This window comes from Pyrus communis, chromosome 11 (assembly GCF_963583255.1).
Source record: "Pyrus communis chromosome 11, drPyrComm1.1, whole genome shotgun sequence".
Lineage (NCBI taxonomy): Eukaryota > Viridiplantae > Streptophyta > Magnoliopsida > Rosales > Rosaceae > Pyrus > Pyrus communis.
Genome location: NC_084813.1, coordinates 22,114,882 through 22,131,789, shown reverse-complemented (window position 1 = coordinate 22,131,789; position 16,908 = coordinate 22,114,882). Strand labels below are relative to the sequence as shown.

At 35.0% G+C, this 16,908-nt stretch overlaps 2 protein-coding genes across 2 annotated transcripts; one reads left to right on the top strand and one right to left on the bottom strand.

The window, feature by feature from the left end:
• Positions 1-5,362: 5,362 nt before the first annotated feature.
• On the bottom strand, positions 5,363-6,985 carry LOC137749307 (transcription factor CYCLOIDEA-like). The gene is made up of 2 exons (XM_068489403.1): positions 5,744-6,985; positions 5,363-5,645 (listed from the first exon to the last, which is right to left on the bottom strand). Exon 1 carries the CDS (start codon positions 6,911-6,913, stop codon positions 5,786-5,788), a length of 1,128 nt encoding a protein of 375 aa, XP_068345504.1. The 5' UTR covers positions 6,914-6,985; the 3' UTR covers positions 5,363-5,645; positions 5,744-5,785.
• Positions 6,986-12,442: 5,457 nt separating this feature from the next.
• Positions 12,443-14,089, top strand: LOC137749502 (probable mitochondrial adenine nucleotide transporter BTL1). The gene is made up of 3 exons (XM_068489600.1): positions 12,443-12,574; positions 12,993-13,087; positions 13,792-14,089. Exons 1-3 carry the CDS (start codon positions 12,476-12,478, stop codon positions 13,904-13,906), a joined length of 309 nt encoding a protein of 102 aa, XP_068345701.1. The 5' UTR covers positions 12,443-12,475; the 3' UTR covers positions 13,907-14,089.
• The last annotated feature ends 2,819 nt before the right edge of the window (positions 14,090-16,908 follow it).

The window sequence follows — 16,908 nt, the reverse complement described above, 5'->3', positions numbered from 1 at the left end:
AAACATGTCTAATTTATTCATCCACAAGTGTTGACGCCTCCTAAAAATCCGATATCTCCATTGATGTAGTTGCATCTTCCGAATGATCCACATGTGCAAAGTTAGACTCACGACAGGAATGATACTTGGCAATAGCCTCAGAGGAAGCTCGGCATACGCGTGACCAATGATCCCTTGATCCACAGCGATAACACATGTCCAATTCAGGAGAAGCAGCCTGAACGGGACCTTTACCCTTGTTCTTGAAGTTTGGGACCTTAGGGGCGAGTGGTAGACGCTGCTGGGTCATAATTTTTCCCTTAGGTGCAGCATTCTGTTGACCTTGGGCCCGTGGTTGGGCTTGCCGCCCATTGCCACCACCACGATGGTTCTTTCGTCATTTATAGCTGCTAGAATAGGTCGCATGCGCTTCAGGCGCTACGTTTGAGCCAGTGGGTCGAGCTTAATGATTCTTCATCAGAAACTGGTTTTGCTTTTCAGTAAGAAGTAAAACAGAGATCAAATCTGAAAACTTGGTGAATTTATGTGCTCTATATTGTTGCTATAGGACAATATTGGTGGCATAGAAGGTCGAATAAGTCTTCTCCAAGAGATCTGATTCGGTTAGTTTCACTTTGCAGAATTTCAACAAAGAACGGATTCTACAAACTTTAAAGTTGTATTCATTCACGGACTTAAAGTCTTGGAAACGAAGATGCTGCCAGTCGTGTCTTGCTTCAGGCAAAAATATGTCTTTCTGGTGATCGAAACGATCGACTAGAGTAAGCCAGAGGGTGTGTAGGTCCTCCTTAGCGGGATACTCAGTCTGCAGTGTATCATAGATGTGTCTTCGAATGAAGATCATTACAGTAGCCTTCTAAGCTTCGTCAACAGGTTTGTCGGTGATAAGTACCTCGATGGTGACTCAAATGCCCCTTACAGTTAAATGGAGCTTCATGTCTTGTACCCACTTCGGATAGTTTCTTCCAGAGACTTCTAGAGCGGAGAAATCGAGCTTGTTCAAGTTCGACATGTCCCTAAAACGGAGGGAGAAAACGTGATTAGTCATATGGTAAGCCATAGACATATATGGTAGAACATACATGTTCTATAGACATGTAGTGGTTTAATTTATGCATGAAAACTACGGGTTTCTTGTGGTACGTTTTGAATGAAAACTTCAAGTTTCAAATGCACTAAACTCGAAACTACAGGTTCAATTTAATTTTTATGAACAATTTGTTCATAATGAGAGGTTCCTGTAAGAAACACAGAATGTAATATACTAATTTGGATATAGTGGATTTGAGGTTATTTGGAAACTCAAGTGTGAGAGCTTCATTACTACGAAAGTATGTGACGGTTCAAAGTATAAAAATAAATTATTGAATTGTTAATGTCCAAAAGTGATCTTCAGGTCAATAATTTTGGATTCATTATCAGATTAATGGACTGCATGTCACTTTTAATTAATTCAATAAATCGGGCCGTATGGGGTCAATTGAAGAAGCAAAATAATATTAAAATAATATTATTGGTCGAAAAATATAGCCCCAAAATAATTTGGGCTTAGTGTCGTGGGTAATATGGCACGGGTTTGGGTGCCTTAAGCATAGGGTAAGGCCCAAAAGACCTCGAGTGATGGCTATAGGCCACGGGTGAGGAAGGGAAACCTCAGCCGCAACTAGGTTTCGAAGTTGGACCAAGGGAGAGGGCAAGGGAGCAAGCTCAAAAGCTTGCGGGTTTAGCGCGGGAAGCCCAACCGCGAGGGCTGGCTGCATGGGACACGTGCCGTAGGAAAATCCCAGCTAACTGGGCTGGATTGGATGCAGGCTGGGGCAGGCAATAAGCCCAGCAACCATAAAGGTTACGGCTTACAGGAGTAGACCCAGCCAATCTATGATGGTAGCGTTTTGGGCGTGGGGCTTCAAGCCCTGCCGAATTGAAATCCAGGTCGTGGCTTGGTGCTGTGTCCATAGTGATGGTGCGATGGTATGCCGCACCATATCCCATTCCCATATAGTTTTCAAAATCCCTTAGGGTTTAGGAAAACCTAAATATGCTTCTAATTTATTTTATATATTTTGACTCATAAATTCTACATAACAATTGAATTGTACGATGCATGAAACAAATATATATATATATATTGACAAATATATGAACATATACAATATATATATATATGTGTGTGTGTGTGTGTGTGTGTGTATCGAAAGGAAAAATATAAACATAGAAGGGTTTATGCATCATGGGGAATGTTTTCATGCTTCGTGGATGTTTCAAATATCTTCCTTTATTTTAAGCGTATCTGATTAGCAAAAAACGAATAAGCCTTTGAATGTGGTGGATGATAGCCTCCTCCTACGATGAGTCAATTTCTCAGCTTCTGGCAAAAGCGTGCTGATAACATGTTGAAGGCCTATTTGATTGAATGATCTAGGGTTTAGAAAGAGAGGGGGTTCGACAATATTGAGAGAGAAGAGAGATTGATTTAATTGTGAGGTGTGTTTGATTCACCCCATTGTGCCTTCATTTATAGTAGTAGGATAAGTAAAAACCTTTCCCTTTAGGATTACAACATTGAATAGGTAATCTACTCCTAATAGGAATATAAGATACATTCCCAGATTCCCTAGGATTTACACAATTACATTCCTATTCTAAATATGATTGCAACAGCCTCCATAATATTTTCCAAAATGAATAATATCTTTTCTTTTTCTTTTAAACAAAGATATTAAGAGTGGAGATTTGGCTGAAGTCATACAATGAGTTAACAATAATTAGATTTTGAATTAGTCATTTATGTGTCGAACATGAAACTTTTCATTCGCTAGTGAACCAAAAGACCACTAAACTGTAAAATTTGTGACAACTACTCTTTACTTCTTAGAAGTGCTATCTAGTGACTCACTGTAGACAGTTAGATTGAAAATGAATAATGAGATGACATACTTCCTAAATATCTAGGGCTAGCTTGAGAAAGGGGAGGAGGGCCGGGGGAAGGTAGGGTTAATGGGAAGATAGATACATGCACGCTTAAACGAATTTCATGATCCTCTGTCTACACTTGTTTTCAGTTTCTCTAGGAATATAACTTCTAGCTAAGCTAGTACGTGCTAAGATTAGGTTGTGTTCCCATATCAAGATACAGATCAAAATTCAAAATATCTTGGAAAATCTCTTACTGCATGTGATATTGCTAGTGTATATATCAACATGTATGCATGTCCTTGTGTATGTGTGTGAGAAAGAAGGGAATTATAGCAATGGTCCTTCATTTTTAATTTAATTGGAGTAATGGTACTTTAACTAAAAATCTATGACCATTGGTTCCTTAACACATCAAGACGTGTAGTTATATGGTCATTTTCGTTAACTCTGTTAAAACTTTCGTCAAAATGAGTCACATGGTCAAAATTAAAGGGAAAATATTGAAAACTAAATGAAAAAATTGTAGAATTAATGGTCCCTTAACTTTAACCCAATTGTAGCAATGGTCCATCAACTTTAACCCAATTGGAGTAATGGTCCCTTAATTTTAACCCAATTATAGCAATGATTCTTCCAACACGACTCGTTTGGACGGAGTTGACGAAAAGGATCATAGCGGCACCTTTTGAGAAGTTAAGGGAACATTGGTTATAAATTTTTAGTTGAGAAACTATTGCTTCAATTGAGTTAAATTGAGGGATCATTGCTACAATTTCGACAGAGAAACACATAATTACAGCTTTAGCAATTTTCTTACGGAGCGATTAAATAGAGGGCCATGAATTTATTGAATTTGACCCATTGAAATATTATATTTACATTATAACTTGAAAACACAAATATTGTACTAATATGTGTATTTTGATGCATTTCACAAATGAAAATATAGATAAGATAACCAGCTTCAGGAAGAGAAAACCAGAAACATTGTCAATCTTCAAAATAAATGCATTATTATGAAGAACAATATCTAATTTCTCCACAAAGGATCGATTTAAATTTAAGTCGCTATAATTTTTTTTTTTTTTTTTTTATGTGCAAACTAAAGAAGTGAAAAAAATTAGGGGTTACCTTGTGTATAGGGGTACATAATCGCTACAAGTAAAGCTATAGGTTATAAAAGCTCGTTATTTTAAACTGACCGAAAATGTTTTTGGTGAAAATATTTTTAGAACCAATCCTTAGTAAAAACTCATATGAATCCTAAAAAAGCACCAGTTATGGAAGAAGCACCAGTTATGTGCTTATTCCAAGAAGCACTTTAAATACTTTTGAAATCCAAAATATTTTCCCTAAACTGTTTTCAATCATTTAAAAAACACTTCTAAACGTGCCCTAAATAAAAATTGTGTGTTTGAACTATTACAACATCAAAGATTTTCCAGCCAAAGAAATAGAAAACTATTGCCAGAGCCACCGTTTTTGCCAAATTTGGTCATTACTAAAATTTGAACTATTACTACACATGCGATCAGTATATCTTGAATAAATAAAATCTTTTCATACCATTCGTAATGAACATAATTCGGTGAGTGCAACATTATCCTTGATCATATTGTTTACTAAGATTTGTTTGATTATTCTTCCAAAAACTGCTTAATCAAAGCATAAACATGTTCATATATCACACATCTAATGCAATAAATAGTTCATCTGGTTAGCTGTTGAATACAAATACATCCGATATCAGTTCGACAAGAAAGCCTTATATTCATGTGAAATTCAAGATATTGATATTAGCCGAGAAAGTGCATGCAAATCTGCACAGCTAACCTAGCAGCAAGCATTAACTATTTCTATGGCGATCTAGCTTACTTTTATGAGATTGCTATTATATGTATGTATAACAACCTTAAATCCTTCTATCGCTATATTTTTTTTAACAGTAATATTAACAAAGTCGCTTAAATATTTCCAAGGAGCCTTTAGCATAACAAGAAATTAAACAAGCAACATTTCCAATCATTAAGAAGTTGAAACAAAGGGGAATAGAAATTTCACATCCTTTTCTAGCATCCTCAACGTCTTTTACGTTGATCAGTATTCCCTAAACTTATCAATCAGGTGATTAATTTTATCAAACAAGGAACAACTATTTGTCATGGATAGTCTCACTACTGCAAGCATAAACCCTGTTCACCAATTATCTTCTGGCACTGATCCTTTTCTTTGATGATATCACTAAGTTAAATCAGATACTAATTGTTAGAGCAGGAATATACACCTATGTGGTGTGTTTTGATTGTTTAATTATAGCATATTTATACCTGCTTAAATGGTACCTTATATTAAATTCAAATAGAAATGTTTACAACATAAGCTAAACTATTAAACAAAAAAAGGCATTACAACTAACAAATACCTCATCAATGTCATTTGATGTTTTCATAAGGGATGTGGTTTTAACATAAAGAAATGCATACTTGTAGGGGTCTCTATATAAAATTCTGATCAAGTACTGGTTATGTGTTGCTAAGGAAAACCATCTCCAATAGGATCATATTTTGTAACTCTTGGGGAGCTGTAGAACAGTGGAACATATAATGAGCATTCAAAGAAATACATGAACAAAAATATAGCTTACTTCTTCGATCGAAGTTAATAAATTGGAAGATAATAGATGTCTTTGCCGGTTAATTCCGCAATTAACCCTCCCAAGATTTCAGTTCCTGCAGATGGACATCTTAATCAATAAATGTGGAATTGAAAATTAAACAAATAAAGAGAAGGGCATGCCTTTATGTACTATACATGTGTACATACATACCAGTGGAAATTAAAATTTATGGTGGCAGTGGCACAATTAACGCTAGGGCATGGGGAACGCGCCATTGATGTCCCAATATTGAGATGAATTGGTAAATTGGAGGTAGCTGTTGCTGGAACTCTGATCGGTAGTATTATAATTTGAAACTACCGATGAAAATAACTTCATTTTGTTTCTTTTGATCAAAGCAGATTGATCCTCCTCCTGACAATGATGATGATGGGCTTGATTATCCAAGAGGGATCCCAGTTCTTGATTCACATGATGATCTCCAAAATTAACCTTCGATGAGGATGAGATGTTTGTTTCATGATCATTAAGCTGCTCATTGAATAAGTTCATTTGGTTCAAGATCTGCTGAGGCCTCCTACTAGTAATGCACACCTTTTTCGCTCTTGCCCTTTCCCTTGCCCTTGCTTTTGCCTTTGCCCGCGATTCCTTCGCAACATAAGCCCCGGCAGATTCAGATTCTTTCAACTTCATCATCACCATCTCTTTTTCTTTGCTGACTACATGATTATCCACCTCGTTTATGTCCGAAACAACGTCCTTGCACTCGGAAGTGGAAGACAAACTCTTGGACCGCTCAGAACTGCAGCTCAAGTTATTCTTCCGTGTTCTGAGATCCCTGATGGCCTTTCTGGACTTGTTTAGTAGCCACTCTAGGGTTTTACTTGCCGTGTCAAACCCTAGCCGGTCTTGGAGGTCAAAGAACTGACGGGAAACGTCGATGGACAGCCTTACCCTCCGGTCCCTCAAGCCCTGAGCGGTGAAGATCTTGCTGTGCTGGTCTTTCTTCGCCGGTGCTACTACTACATCTTGCCTAGAGGAATGAAGATCATAGTTACTGTACTGATGATGATGAAGATCTCCACAAGATGATGATACGGGGGCATTTATACTAGGAGGAACAGTGTTTGATGAAACTCCCAAATAGGTTAGGGTTTGATGAGCAGAGGGTGCCATTAAAGAAATATTTTGGTGTGAAAATTGACCAGAGAGGGAATCATGAATGTGGTGAAACAAAATGTCTCCAGTGCAGGTTACTAGGTTAACACAAGGAGGAGGAGGAGGAGGAGGAGGAGGATGAGGATGGTAATTTGTAGAAGAAAAGGGAAAGTTAGGTTGGGGACTTACAGTATTGCTATTACAACTGGAAGATGAAAACATGATATCTTTTTCCTCAGGCAGTCCTTATACAATATAATACCTTTGTTAAGAGAGCCTCGTCTTCTTTTTGAACACCGGAAAGAAATTATCCTAATTTCAAACAGGTCAAATTAAGAGAGCTTCTTCATACTCATTAAACTTCTCATGACTTCCGCTTTTCAGACTCACTCTCTCAGTGCAACTGCAGATCCATCTGTGTTCTAAAAAAGAAGATCAAGGGGAGTGAACTTTACAGTGATAGATGGTAGCATCTGGTATAGACACAAAAGCACTAATGAGTGGGGGATTGTTTGTGTTGGAGACAGCTGAAAGATGGGTTTTTGGCTGTCTCTGTTTTTTTTTCTTTTCTCTCGTTTTTGTTTTTTTCCGGTGAAGTCTTTCGTGGGTAGTATAGTTATCCTCAGGGAAAAATCTTGAACGTACAATGGTGTGGACAAAATTATTTACTGAGTTTGAGGGTGATGTGCTACTGGACATGGGAAGCGCAAAATGTTTGTGCCATTTACTGTGGAAACACCATAACCTAACCAAAGACTGATGGGAAATTTTAACAACCCAACTTTTAGACCCGTTAAAATTTCCAGAAAAGAGAGACCATACTGAATTAATTAACTAGGGTTAGGTTAGGCAACACCTTAGCCTAGATAATAATTTCCATGCACATCTTTTCACCTTCAAAGATGATGTGTTATCAACGCACCATTTTTTACTTCTCACATATTCTTTTAATTTTTAGCGGTTGGATCTAATGATTAAAGAAGATCAAATGACAAAAATTAAGAACGGGTGTGAGAAAAGTAAAAAGAGGTGTGTGGATAGCGCACTCCATTTCAAAATTGTTATTTTTACCATCTAGTTATACCACTATTTGTATCATCTCTCTAATAGAGATGATATCCACATGCGTTTGTGGGTCTTACCTCTATTAGACAATCTTCAACCCTTGGATTAAAACCTAAAATTTTTAACCTAGAAAATTTAGGTTTTAACTCAGAAACAAGTTTTCTGCTCCAACATTTCTGGGTTAAATTTTTAGGACGGGATTATTAAAGAATGAATTTAGAATAATTTTTTTCTTAAAGTAACTTAAAAAAAATTATATAGACTATATCCTAATTTAATTTATGAAATTTTATCCTAAAATATTTAAATTCCGACAAAATATTGAAAAATCACTAAACCGACACCATAAAACTCGTGGAACACTATGAACAAATACGAAAGACCTAAAAGATTTTTTTTTTATTACTTTGGCTGTTGGATTTAAATTTCGACTGCTAGATATATTTATTTTACCATTGGATTTGATCTTATAGATCTTAGCCGTTAGATTCAATGAAATTATAAATATAAAACTAAAAAAAATACACATATATGAGAGGTTAGCCAACTAACTCGAGGAGAATCCTGGCCTAAATTTGCCCCAAAAATGAGTTTTAGGTTAAAACTCATATTTGCCCCAAGGGTTGGAGTAGGTTCAGATGAATTTAGAACCTTAAATTTAAGTTTTACTCTAAAAAATAGAGTAGGTCTTAAAAAGATGGTACATGTGATGATATAATTAGATGATAAGTGTGCTACTATTCTTTCACTTTTAATATGGAACACATCTGTTCACTTATTACATGGGACAGTACTCATTTTATACACTAAGCTATGTGATAGTGTAGAGATATAACATCTGTCATTTGAAATTCTCTCCCACACCCTTTAAATAAGTAACCAAACAGCCTCAAATATTTCAACCTTAACCAAGCACTCATCTTTTCTTATTCCTTTCTTCCCATGGCCGATCTACCAATAACAATCTTCTTCCCATGGCAGATGTAAACCAAACTGATAAAATTCAAGAAGGGGGGTTCCAGACAGAAAAAAAAAAAAAAAAAAACACGAATGTTTCAGTTGAACTAAGCTTTCTCGATCGATCCTACCCACAATCACTCTTCCAACCGTCACACTGCAGTGAATGCCACCGACTTCTGCAGCGGTGAGGATGACTAGTTGGGGCTTCTCGCTCGGTGGTGAACAAGGACTCGACGCCGGCTTTGCAACTGAGGTCAAGATCATCGCGGGTGCGAGGTTGGTGAATCCTGGAATATGGAGCTGGCAGATAATGGCAGAACTGATGAGGCCGGTCAAGGACAGAGGCAGCTAAGGCCCACTGGGGTAGCTGCTCCACTGATACTTTGTGCAAAGGAAAAATTACAGGATGCTTAAAGAACTTGAATTTATTATACTTAAGTACCTTAATTAATTAGTTGAAACTTTCAAATAATATGTATAACAAGTTATCATTTGTGAAAAAATATCTACAAGTCGGGCTCAATGAAATTTTAGAAGAGAAAAAAAAAGCAATTAATGAAATTATATAAGAAAATTCTACTATCTTTAATTTTTTCTTTTTTTCTTTTTTTCTTCTCAAGTATAATTGGAGGTTAAGGAAAGTTTTATGAGTATCGTCGTTGATTTGTTAGGGCGGAAGGAAGACGAAGGGGAGAAGAAGATTTAAGTTTGGTAATAGTTTTAAGGGTGAGATTGTGTTTGGCTACAAAGATGGAAAAGGGTAGGGGGATGACAAATGTTATATTTCTATTGGGTCATAAAGATTGGTTTGTAAAATGGATAATTTTTGTCTTGATTTTTCTTTGATTATTCAATTTAAAAGCCAATAAAAGAATGTATAACGGAAAAAAACATGAGGGTATAAAAATCATTTCCCAACCTAGATAATGTCTCTCATAGGATTGGAAAATTGAAAAGTAAACAACTGTATTGGCGTAAGCTGTTTATTATAAGTGGATTACACTTCTTTTTTTTCTCTTTTGTTTTTCAATTAAGCAACATCGTGTGACATGATGAAATGGTATTATAAATAATATATGTTGATTTCTATATAACACGTTAGTATATACAACATTACAAGTGTAAACGTTGTCATCCATTATGTCATAACCTAGACGAATCGTGTATATATAAAAGTTTTTCTCTTGATATCTTTTGCCCTAAAAAAACATATACTTTTGGGTAAGTACTTCTTAAAAGGGAGTCAGCCTAATTCATTATGACCGTTACAAACAGATTCTGCATTTGTCATACAAATATGAAGCATGCAAAAGATCAAACGTTTCTATTTGCTTAGAAAAGGAAAAATTAATGAACCCTTAGGTTTTCCAAAAGCCGTGAGTTCACTACAACAAAAGTAGTCATTACCGACGAAGATTTTCTGAGGGACCCAAAAAACTGTTGTAAAAAGCACATTTTGTGACTATAAAATATGGGTCGTCGATAACATGGCATGAAACAAATTTTTATTACCAACGCACATAATGTCCTTGGGAAAAGTCTCAAGTTTCGTCAGAAATGCACTTTTGTTTGGCGGGAAGAATTGGCGCCAATTGTATTAACAACAAGTAAAGTTCTTATCGGAAATAGAATGGTTATTTTCAAAGGTTTACTCATGTTGGCGAAATTGATTTAGTATTTTCAAGAAAAAAAAGGTCCTCTCGGTAATGTTTTTATATTTTTGAGGGAAAAAAAGTCCACTCGGTAATGCTTTTATATTTTCGAGGGTGATTAGTTGTTGTCGGAAGTAATCATATTTTTTCCGACAAATTTTTTTCTTTGTCAGAATAAATTTTTAAGGCATATGGTTTTGTTGGAATCAATTATTTACCAATGGTCACATGTGTCGTTGGAATATTCTTGAAATAAGTTTGATGCTTAATTTAAATTCTACAATAAATAGATCATATAACTTAGAATACATATGGAGAAGATTAGACCATAAAATTAAAAATAAAACCGTTGAGCAAAAAGGTGTATAACTTAATATAGTATTCTATAATAAAGAAATAATTTGCATGCCTTTGTTAACTCATAACATTAAAATAGTACTATCCACTAGTGAAAATATTTTAAATTGAAGATCGAATTTGTTTGTCATACTCTTATAGGGTTGAGGAGTGTGGTTGTAAAAAATAACAGAATTGGAGTTAAAATAACCGTTAAATCGTGAGTTCGTTTATAATCGTTGAAAGGTTTCGTCCCTTTTGCTTGATATCTAAATGTCTGTTTTTTGCGATTTTTAACGTATGCGATCTTCGAGCATATACAAACAAGTTTGACAGTTGGATCATTGAAACTAGTTTTGTAGAATGTGTATTCATCCGTCAAAATGATAGATTCAACAAACACTTGGAGTTTATTTTATACTTCGATTAAGTAGAATATAATATTTTGTGGTATCCACTAGTGCAAATATTTTAAATTGAAGGTCGAATTCATTTATAGGGTTGAGGAGTGTAGTTGTAAAAAATCAGCAAAATCGGAGTTAAAATAATAAATTGTGAGTTTTCATTTATAACCGTTGAAAGGTTTCATCCCATTTCCTAATATCTGAATGTCATTTTTTTTTCACGATTTTTTATGTATGCGATCTCGAGGTATATAAAAGCAAGTTTGACGGTCGGATCATTCAAATTAATTTTCCAGATTGCAGATATTAAATTCTGATAATGTTTAGGGTTTTGGCTCTTTTCCTCAAATCAATGGTATGGAACGATATTATTTTTTATTTAAAAAAAATGTTTGTAGAAATTTTTTGTACCGTTACCTAATCTTTAAATATTTGTCTTCTTTTTTTTTTTTTTGTGATTTTTGACATATGTGATCTTGGAATAAATACAAAAAAGTTTAACTGTTGGATCGTTAAACTAGTTTAGTAAAATGCGTATTCCGTCAAAACGATAAATTCAAATAGAATCATACATTCTGACAAAAAAAAAAAAAAAGAATCATACATAAATTAAAAAAAAAAAAAAAATTGAAGGAGGCGGGAGACTAAAATTTTGGAGGGCTGGCAAAATTTTGGCATGGCGTCCAAAAACTCAACTCTCTATTTCCGAAGACGGGGCTCAGCGCCGTTTAGCTTTCTCTCCTCCTCCTCATTTCTCCCTCGCAGCTTCTCTGCATCTCCTCATCAGAAACAAAACCCTAGCCTCCATCCTTCATTCCGTTCTCAAAATCTCAGGGCCACATTCATCAAAACCAGCACCATCTCTCATTTCTCTCTATTTCTCTCTATTTCTGCCTTCATCCAAAAAAATTTCACACGCCTCCACTTCTGCAAACCCGAGCCCAGTTCCACCTTTTCGACTCTCAGTGCATAAATCCTCGGTTCTGCGACACCCACAAGGGACTTCGATCAGAGATGAGGGCCGAGAAAAATGATGAACTGAGCATCTCAGAGAGCAGCGGAAATCCCGTGGTCGGCGGATCTAAAAAAGAAAGGTATAATCATGTCTCTCGTTACTCACTTTGATGCATGCGTTTGCTGAATCTCTGCATGCTGTGAATCTGTGAAAATAGTATACAAAATGCTTGGCTAGTATGATCTTTGTGTTGATCTCTGTGTTTGTGTGGTCTGTGAAAACAGATATCTGCATTTGTTTGAATATATTTATATATTTATATTGATACTGATAAGGAAAAGCATGGTATTTGAATCAGTCTCTGATGGAGAAGAAGTACAGTGGTGGTGGGGTTTTTGGGGCTGTGTACAGTATGGCCATACTTCCCAAAGAGCTTGAGCTCGAGAAGGAGGCTGCCCACCCGAAATCCGAGCTCCGATTTCAGCTCCCTGACCTCTCCCAACCCCTCAGAGTAAGCCCCCCAACTTCTTTTTTTTTTTTTTTTTTTTTTTTTACTTTAAGGGGAAATTGATTTGCTTTAATTCTTATTTGTCTGTTTGGTTGCTGAGAAAATGGCATAAAAGCAAGGGAAATGTAGCTATATGGATAGTTTTTGTTCAGAAACCAGAACCCTTATGAAGAATTTAGCCCATTTACCTTTTATGATGTTTAATTGTTGTGTCTCCGAGATGAGAAACACCTATTTCTGAAAAGCTCGAATATTGGAAAAAAAAAAATTTGAACTTTTGGGATTGGCTGTTAAATAGAATTTGTATTGTTTTATTTGGGTGCATTCTTTTCTGTGGGTATTTTTATTTTAGGGGCCTAAAGAAAAATAACATACTATTTTGCCGTTGGTATCACAAAAAGTGTGCCTTGATGTGCTTCAGGATTTCTCGAGGACAAGGGAAGTTAGAGAGTTCCTAAGCGTGGCTTTAGCAGGGGCAATGACCAAAGCTGTTCTTGCTCCTCTTGAGACCATCAGGTTAGTGGTTGCTGTTTCACCCTCTTGAAAATGTTATCACTAGTCATTGTATTTGATTACAGGAAGGACTAAATTGGTAAGCGAAGAAGTGTTTAGCTCCCTGAAATTAGCTCATTTAACAATGAAAGTCCTGAAGACAACAATGTGGGTTTATATTTGGTGTATGTAGACTCCGTACATAGAGCACTTATCCTGCGTTTTCCATTTCTAGTTGATTAATTATAATCAGCAATGTCAGCCCAAATGACATTGGTAATTGATTCACAGCAATGATTTTGCACCATCATTTGTTGGTCAGCCTACTTAATTGCATTGGATATACAAATACTTCTGAATGTATAAATACTTCATTAACAAGTTACTGAGATGTAATGGAGATGGATGGAAATAGTCTTGTTTTAGTTAAAAAAAGGGAATAGATTTTGTTATGAAGTGATGCTAACGTGATACGTTTAATCAAGTTTATGAATTTCAATGTTGTATGAATTTCAAATGCCACTCCCCATGTAAGAATTTCAATGTTGTAGTAATTTCGATTTGTATGTTTGATAACTTTTATCGCAATTCAGATGATTACTTGTTTCATATTTATAAAATTATCAGTTTTCAAATTCGTATTGCTGGAAATAGTAATAGTAGGAGAAAAAGATACCAAATTGGAGCAGTTTATTAATGTTTGTATAATTGTTGTTGTTGCTATGTAGTTACGCGTTGGATGTGAACGTGGAGAGGGCAGAAGATGTTCTAACACATAAGAGATTGCTGCAATTTGTAGAAGACCCTGCTAATCAACCTGCCTTTGAAGTTCGCTCTGTGTAGGTGAACACCTATGCATTTGTTGGAATAGTTCGGATATTAGCTAGCTGTAACTCTGTTGGTGCTTAATGCTGTCCGTCTTTGTGTGTGGGTGCATGCCTGCACTTATCCCTGCATCACGCTATCTGTCTTTGTGTGTTTAATATTGTTCACTTCAACTACTCACCTGCATTATTTATGGTATAGATTGGTGGTTGCTATGCTCACACCTTGAGCTAAAATTATGCAAGGCTCTTCATTAGATCTTATGTTTATTTTCTGATTTTCATTGTTTGGGTTTCTTACCAATTGACAATTATATTGTGTTTGATATAAGTTTTTTTTTTTTTTTTTTTTTTTTTTTTTTTTTTTTTGCAGAATAAAGATAATAATTGTGGATCTATGTTCGTAGCACTACATTCGAACTCATTGACAGTTGCTTAAAGTGGACAAAAAAAACTAGCGTTATAAGACATCATAGGATTGTACCAAGTACTTTTAAAATTTTTACATCGATTTTGTTTTGTATATGTAGTTGAATATATGATTATTAATATAAAACAATTCTTTCAATAAAAATTGGCATTGAAAATATTATTCTTTTTTTTTAAATTGTATTTGTATCCTTTTATTTTTGCTGACGAAGTAGGATCAACGGAAATGTATAATTCCTACGACTCTTGACCCTTACAAATATGTTTTTGTGTGTATTTTCGACAATTCTTAATTGTCGGTAATCGTAATTGCGGCGATTGTGCGCTCTTGTAAACAACATTTTATTGTTGGAAAATCATTTTTCGACATAATGTTTTGGTTGTAAGAAAATCATCGCAAAAAACAGATGTCGTCGTTTAGAAAGTATATTCGACGATCATACAAGTATTTGCGACCACATAGACATGTCGAAAATAAAATAATTTTGTCATTTTGAAAAATCAATTCCAATGACAAGATAACTAGTAACGACAAGCCACAAGCGTCATAAATGAAGCATTTTCGACGGTTGGTCGAAAAAAAAGTATTTCCAATGGATCAATTTGCGACGCCCAGCGAGGGCTTTTTCCTGTCGTAAATAAATATTTACAACGGCAAAATGCATTTTCCAACGACATTTGACCCTTGCAAATGACTTTTTTTTTGTAGTGGTTGTAGATGGTGGCTTTGCATGTGGATTTGCTAGGCTTGCACATCCTTTTGTCTTCTACCCAGCCATAGTGGACGGAGGGGTAGCAACTAGCAAGTAGTGTTGTCGAGGAAGGTATTACTACTGCATTTAGGGTCACTTTCACGAGAGGTTCTTCTGTCCCGGACAAAGCTTCTATTAGAGAGAGCTGGGATCAAATTTTGGAAAACAGTGGCCTGACAAATTAGGGGGATATAGGGGTTTTTTTTTTTTTTTTTTTTTTTTTCTTGTAAGTGGACCATAATAAGAGACACGTGGTTCGTCTCCCTACTCTAGAATTTCTCAGCTTTTACTCCCTTTTGGCATGCGATGGTATATAGGATAATGTTATTCAAACACTCATTTTTAACTTCCACACATTCTTGTTAATTCTTTGTCATTGGTCTTCTTCAATTCATTCGATCTGCCGACGGTAAAAATTTGAGAGAAGTGTTTGAGAAATAAAAATGAGTATGTGAATAGCACTACCCTAGTATATAAAGTGGAAATTAAAGGATGGTTCGGTGGAAAAACAAGTAGAGTCCATTTGGGGTGTTGCCCTAGCTAGTAGAATGTGTTAACTTACCTAAACCATCACACATGGATTTCATTTGAAATTAAAAGCGCCATTGGGCATTTTTCATTACTTGGTGTGGCAACAGCTTATCAAAGCAATGCAGAAAATGATGAAAAGTATGAAAATAAGGATGTCGATGGGTTCTAAAATTTTGTGAAACTCCAATAAATAGAAAATACATGAATCTGAATTCTCTATTAATAATTTTTCTTTTGGGTCAATCTCGTGTATATGTCTAAAACAGTATCGTTATAAACTTCTATATAGCTAATCATTAGATAAACAGATACACAACCCCAAATGAAGCTGCAATGAAGGATATCATTATGTGAATTTGAACGAGTTTAGGTTGACACATGGGTCAGTGACCAAACTTGATATAGGTTAGAAATTTGGCTATTTGAGATGTAATTAAATTAAAAGAAGTAAGACTATGTTTGGATGAAGAAATTTAAGATTACTAAGGAATTTAAAAATGACGGAAATTGAAATGACGAGATTTTATTTTCTAGAATTTGTAAATTTTCTTGTTTGGTTAACCTAAAAGAACAATGGAATTGAATACAGAATTTGTTATTTTTAAACTATCAATCATAGAAATTGAGAAATGACACCTATTTACATGGAATTTGAACTTGGGATTTGGATGTCCCAAATTCCAAGTTTTTTTTCCATGCGGAAATTCTAAATTTCTATGCTTATAAATCCAAACAAGAGAATTGGTGCCTGTTAATTTATAAATTCTGACTTTTACCAAAATTCCATGTTTATTTCTCTCATCCAAACATAGTGTAAGTGATTTTCGATACAGAAGAGTGGTTGGATAACTAGTAATTCACAATTAACAAAATTTTAGTACGGCGTGTCACTTTTAAGCCCTTAATATATGAATTCCAAAAAAATTGTTGCTAAAATGCAACAACTGAGTCAGAATTTATGAGAATAATCCTATTTAATTAAACAAAAGCAGGTTTTTAGAAACATTCTTTTATTTTTAATTAAAAATAACAACCTATTATTACGTGTTTACTTTTTTGGTAAATTACATTTTACCACCTTAATTAACTTCGGACTACATAACAAATTTATACTGACCATCTTTTTGTTAGAAGTATAAGAATGTAAGGCTGAGATGATGCCACATGTAAACAGATTAGTTAGTCTGTTATATTGGTTAGAAGAGTCGGTTTACTAAGAGTATAAATACTCCATCTTGTAATAGCTTCCTTAATAAGCATAATAATACATCATAACTTTTCCCTCAGAATTCTCTCTACAATCCTTTTT

Bases quoted from the DNA above. Each gene is read 5' to 3' on its own strand.
- LOC137749307 (XM_068489403.1), bottom strand. From the start codon at position 6,913: ATGTTTTCATCTTCCAGTTGTAATAGCAATACTGTAAGTCCCCAACCT.
- LOC137749502 (XM_068489600.1), top strand. From the start codon at position 12,476: ATGGCCATACTTCCCAAAGAGCTTGAGCTCGAGAAGGAGGCTGCCCAC. The intron at 12,575-12,992 runs GTAAGCCCCCCA...GATGTGCTTCAG, and splicing joins ACCTCTCCCAACCCCTCAGA to GATTTCTCGAGGACAAGGGA. The intron at 13,088-13,791 runs GTTAGTGGTTGC...GTTGCTATGTAG, and splicing joins GCTCCTCTTGAGACCATCAG to TTACGCGTTGGATGTGAACG.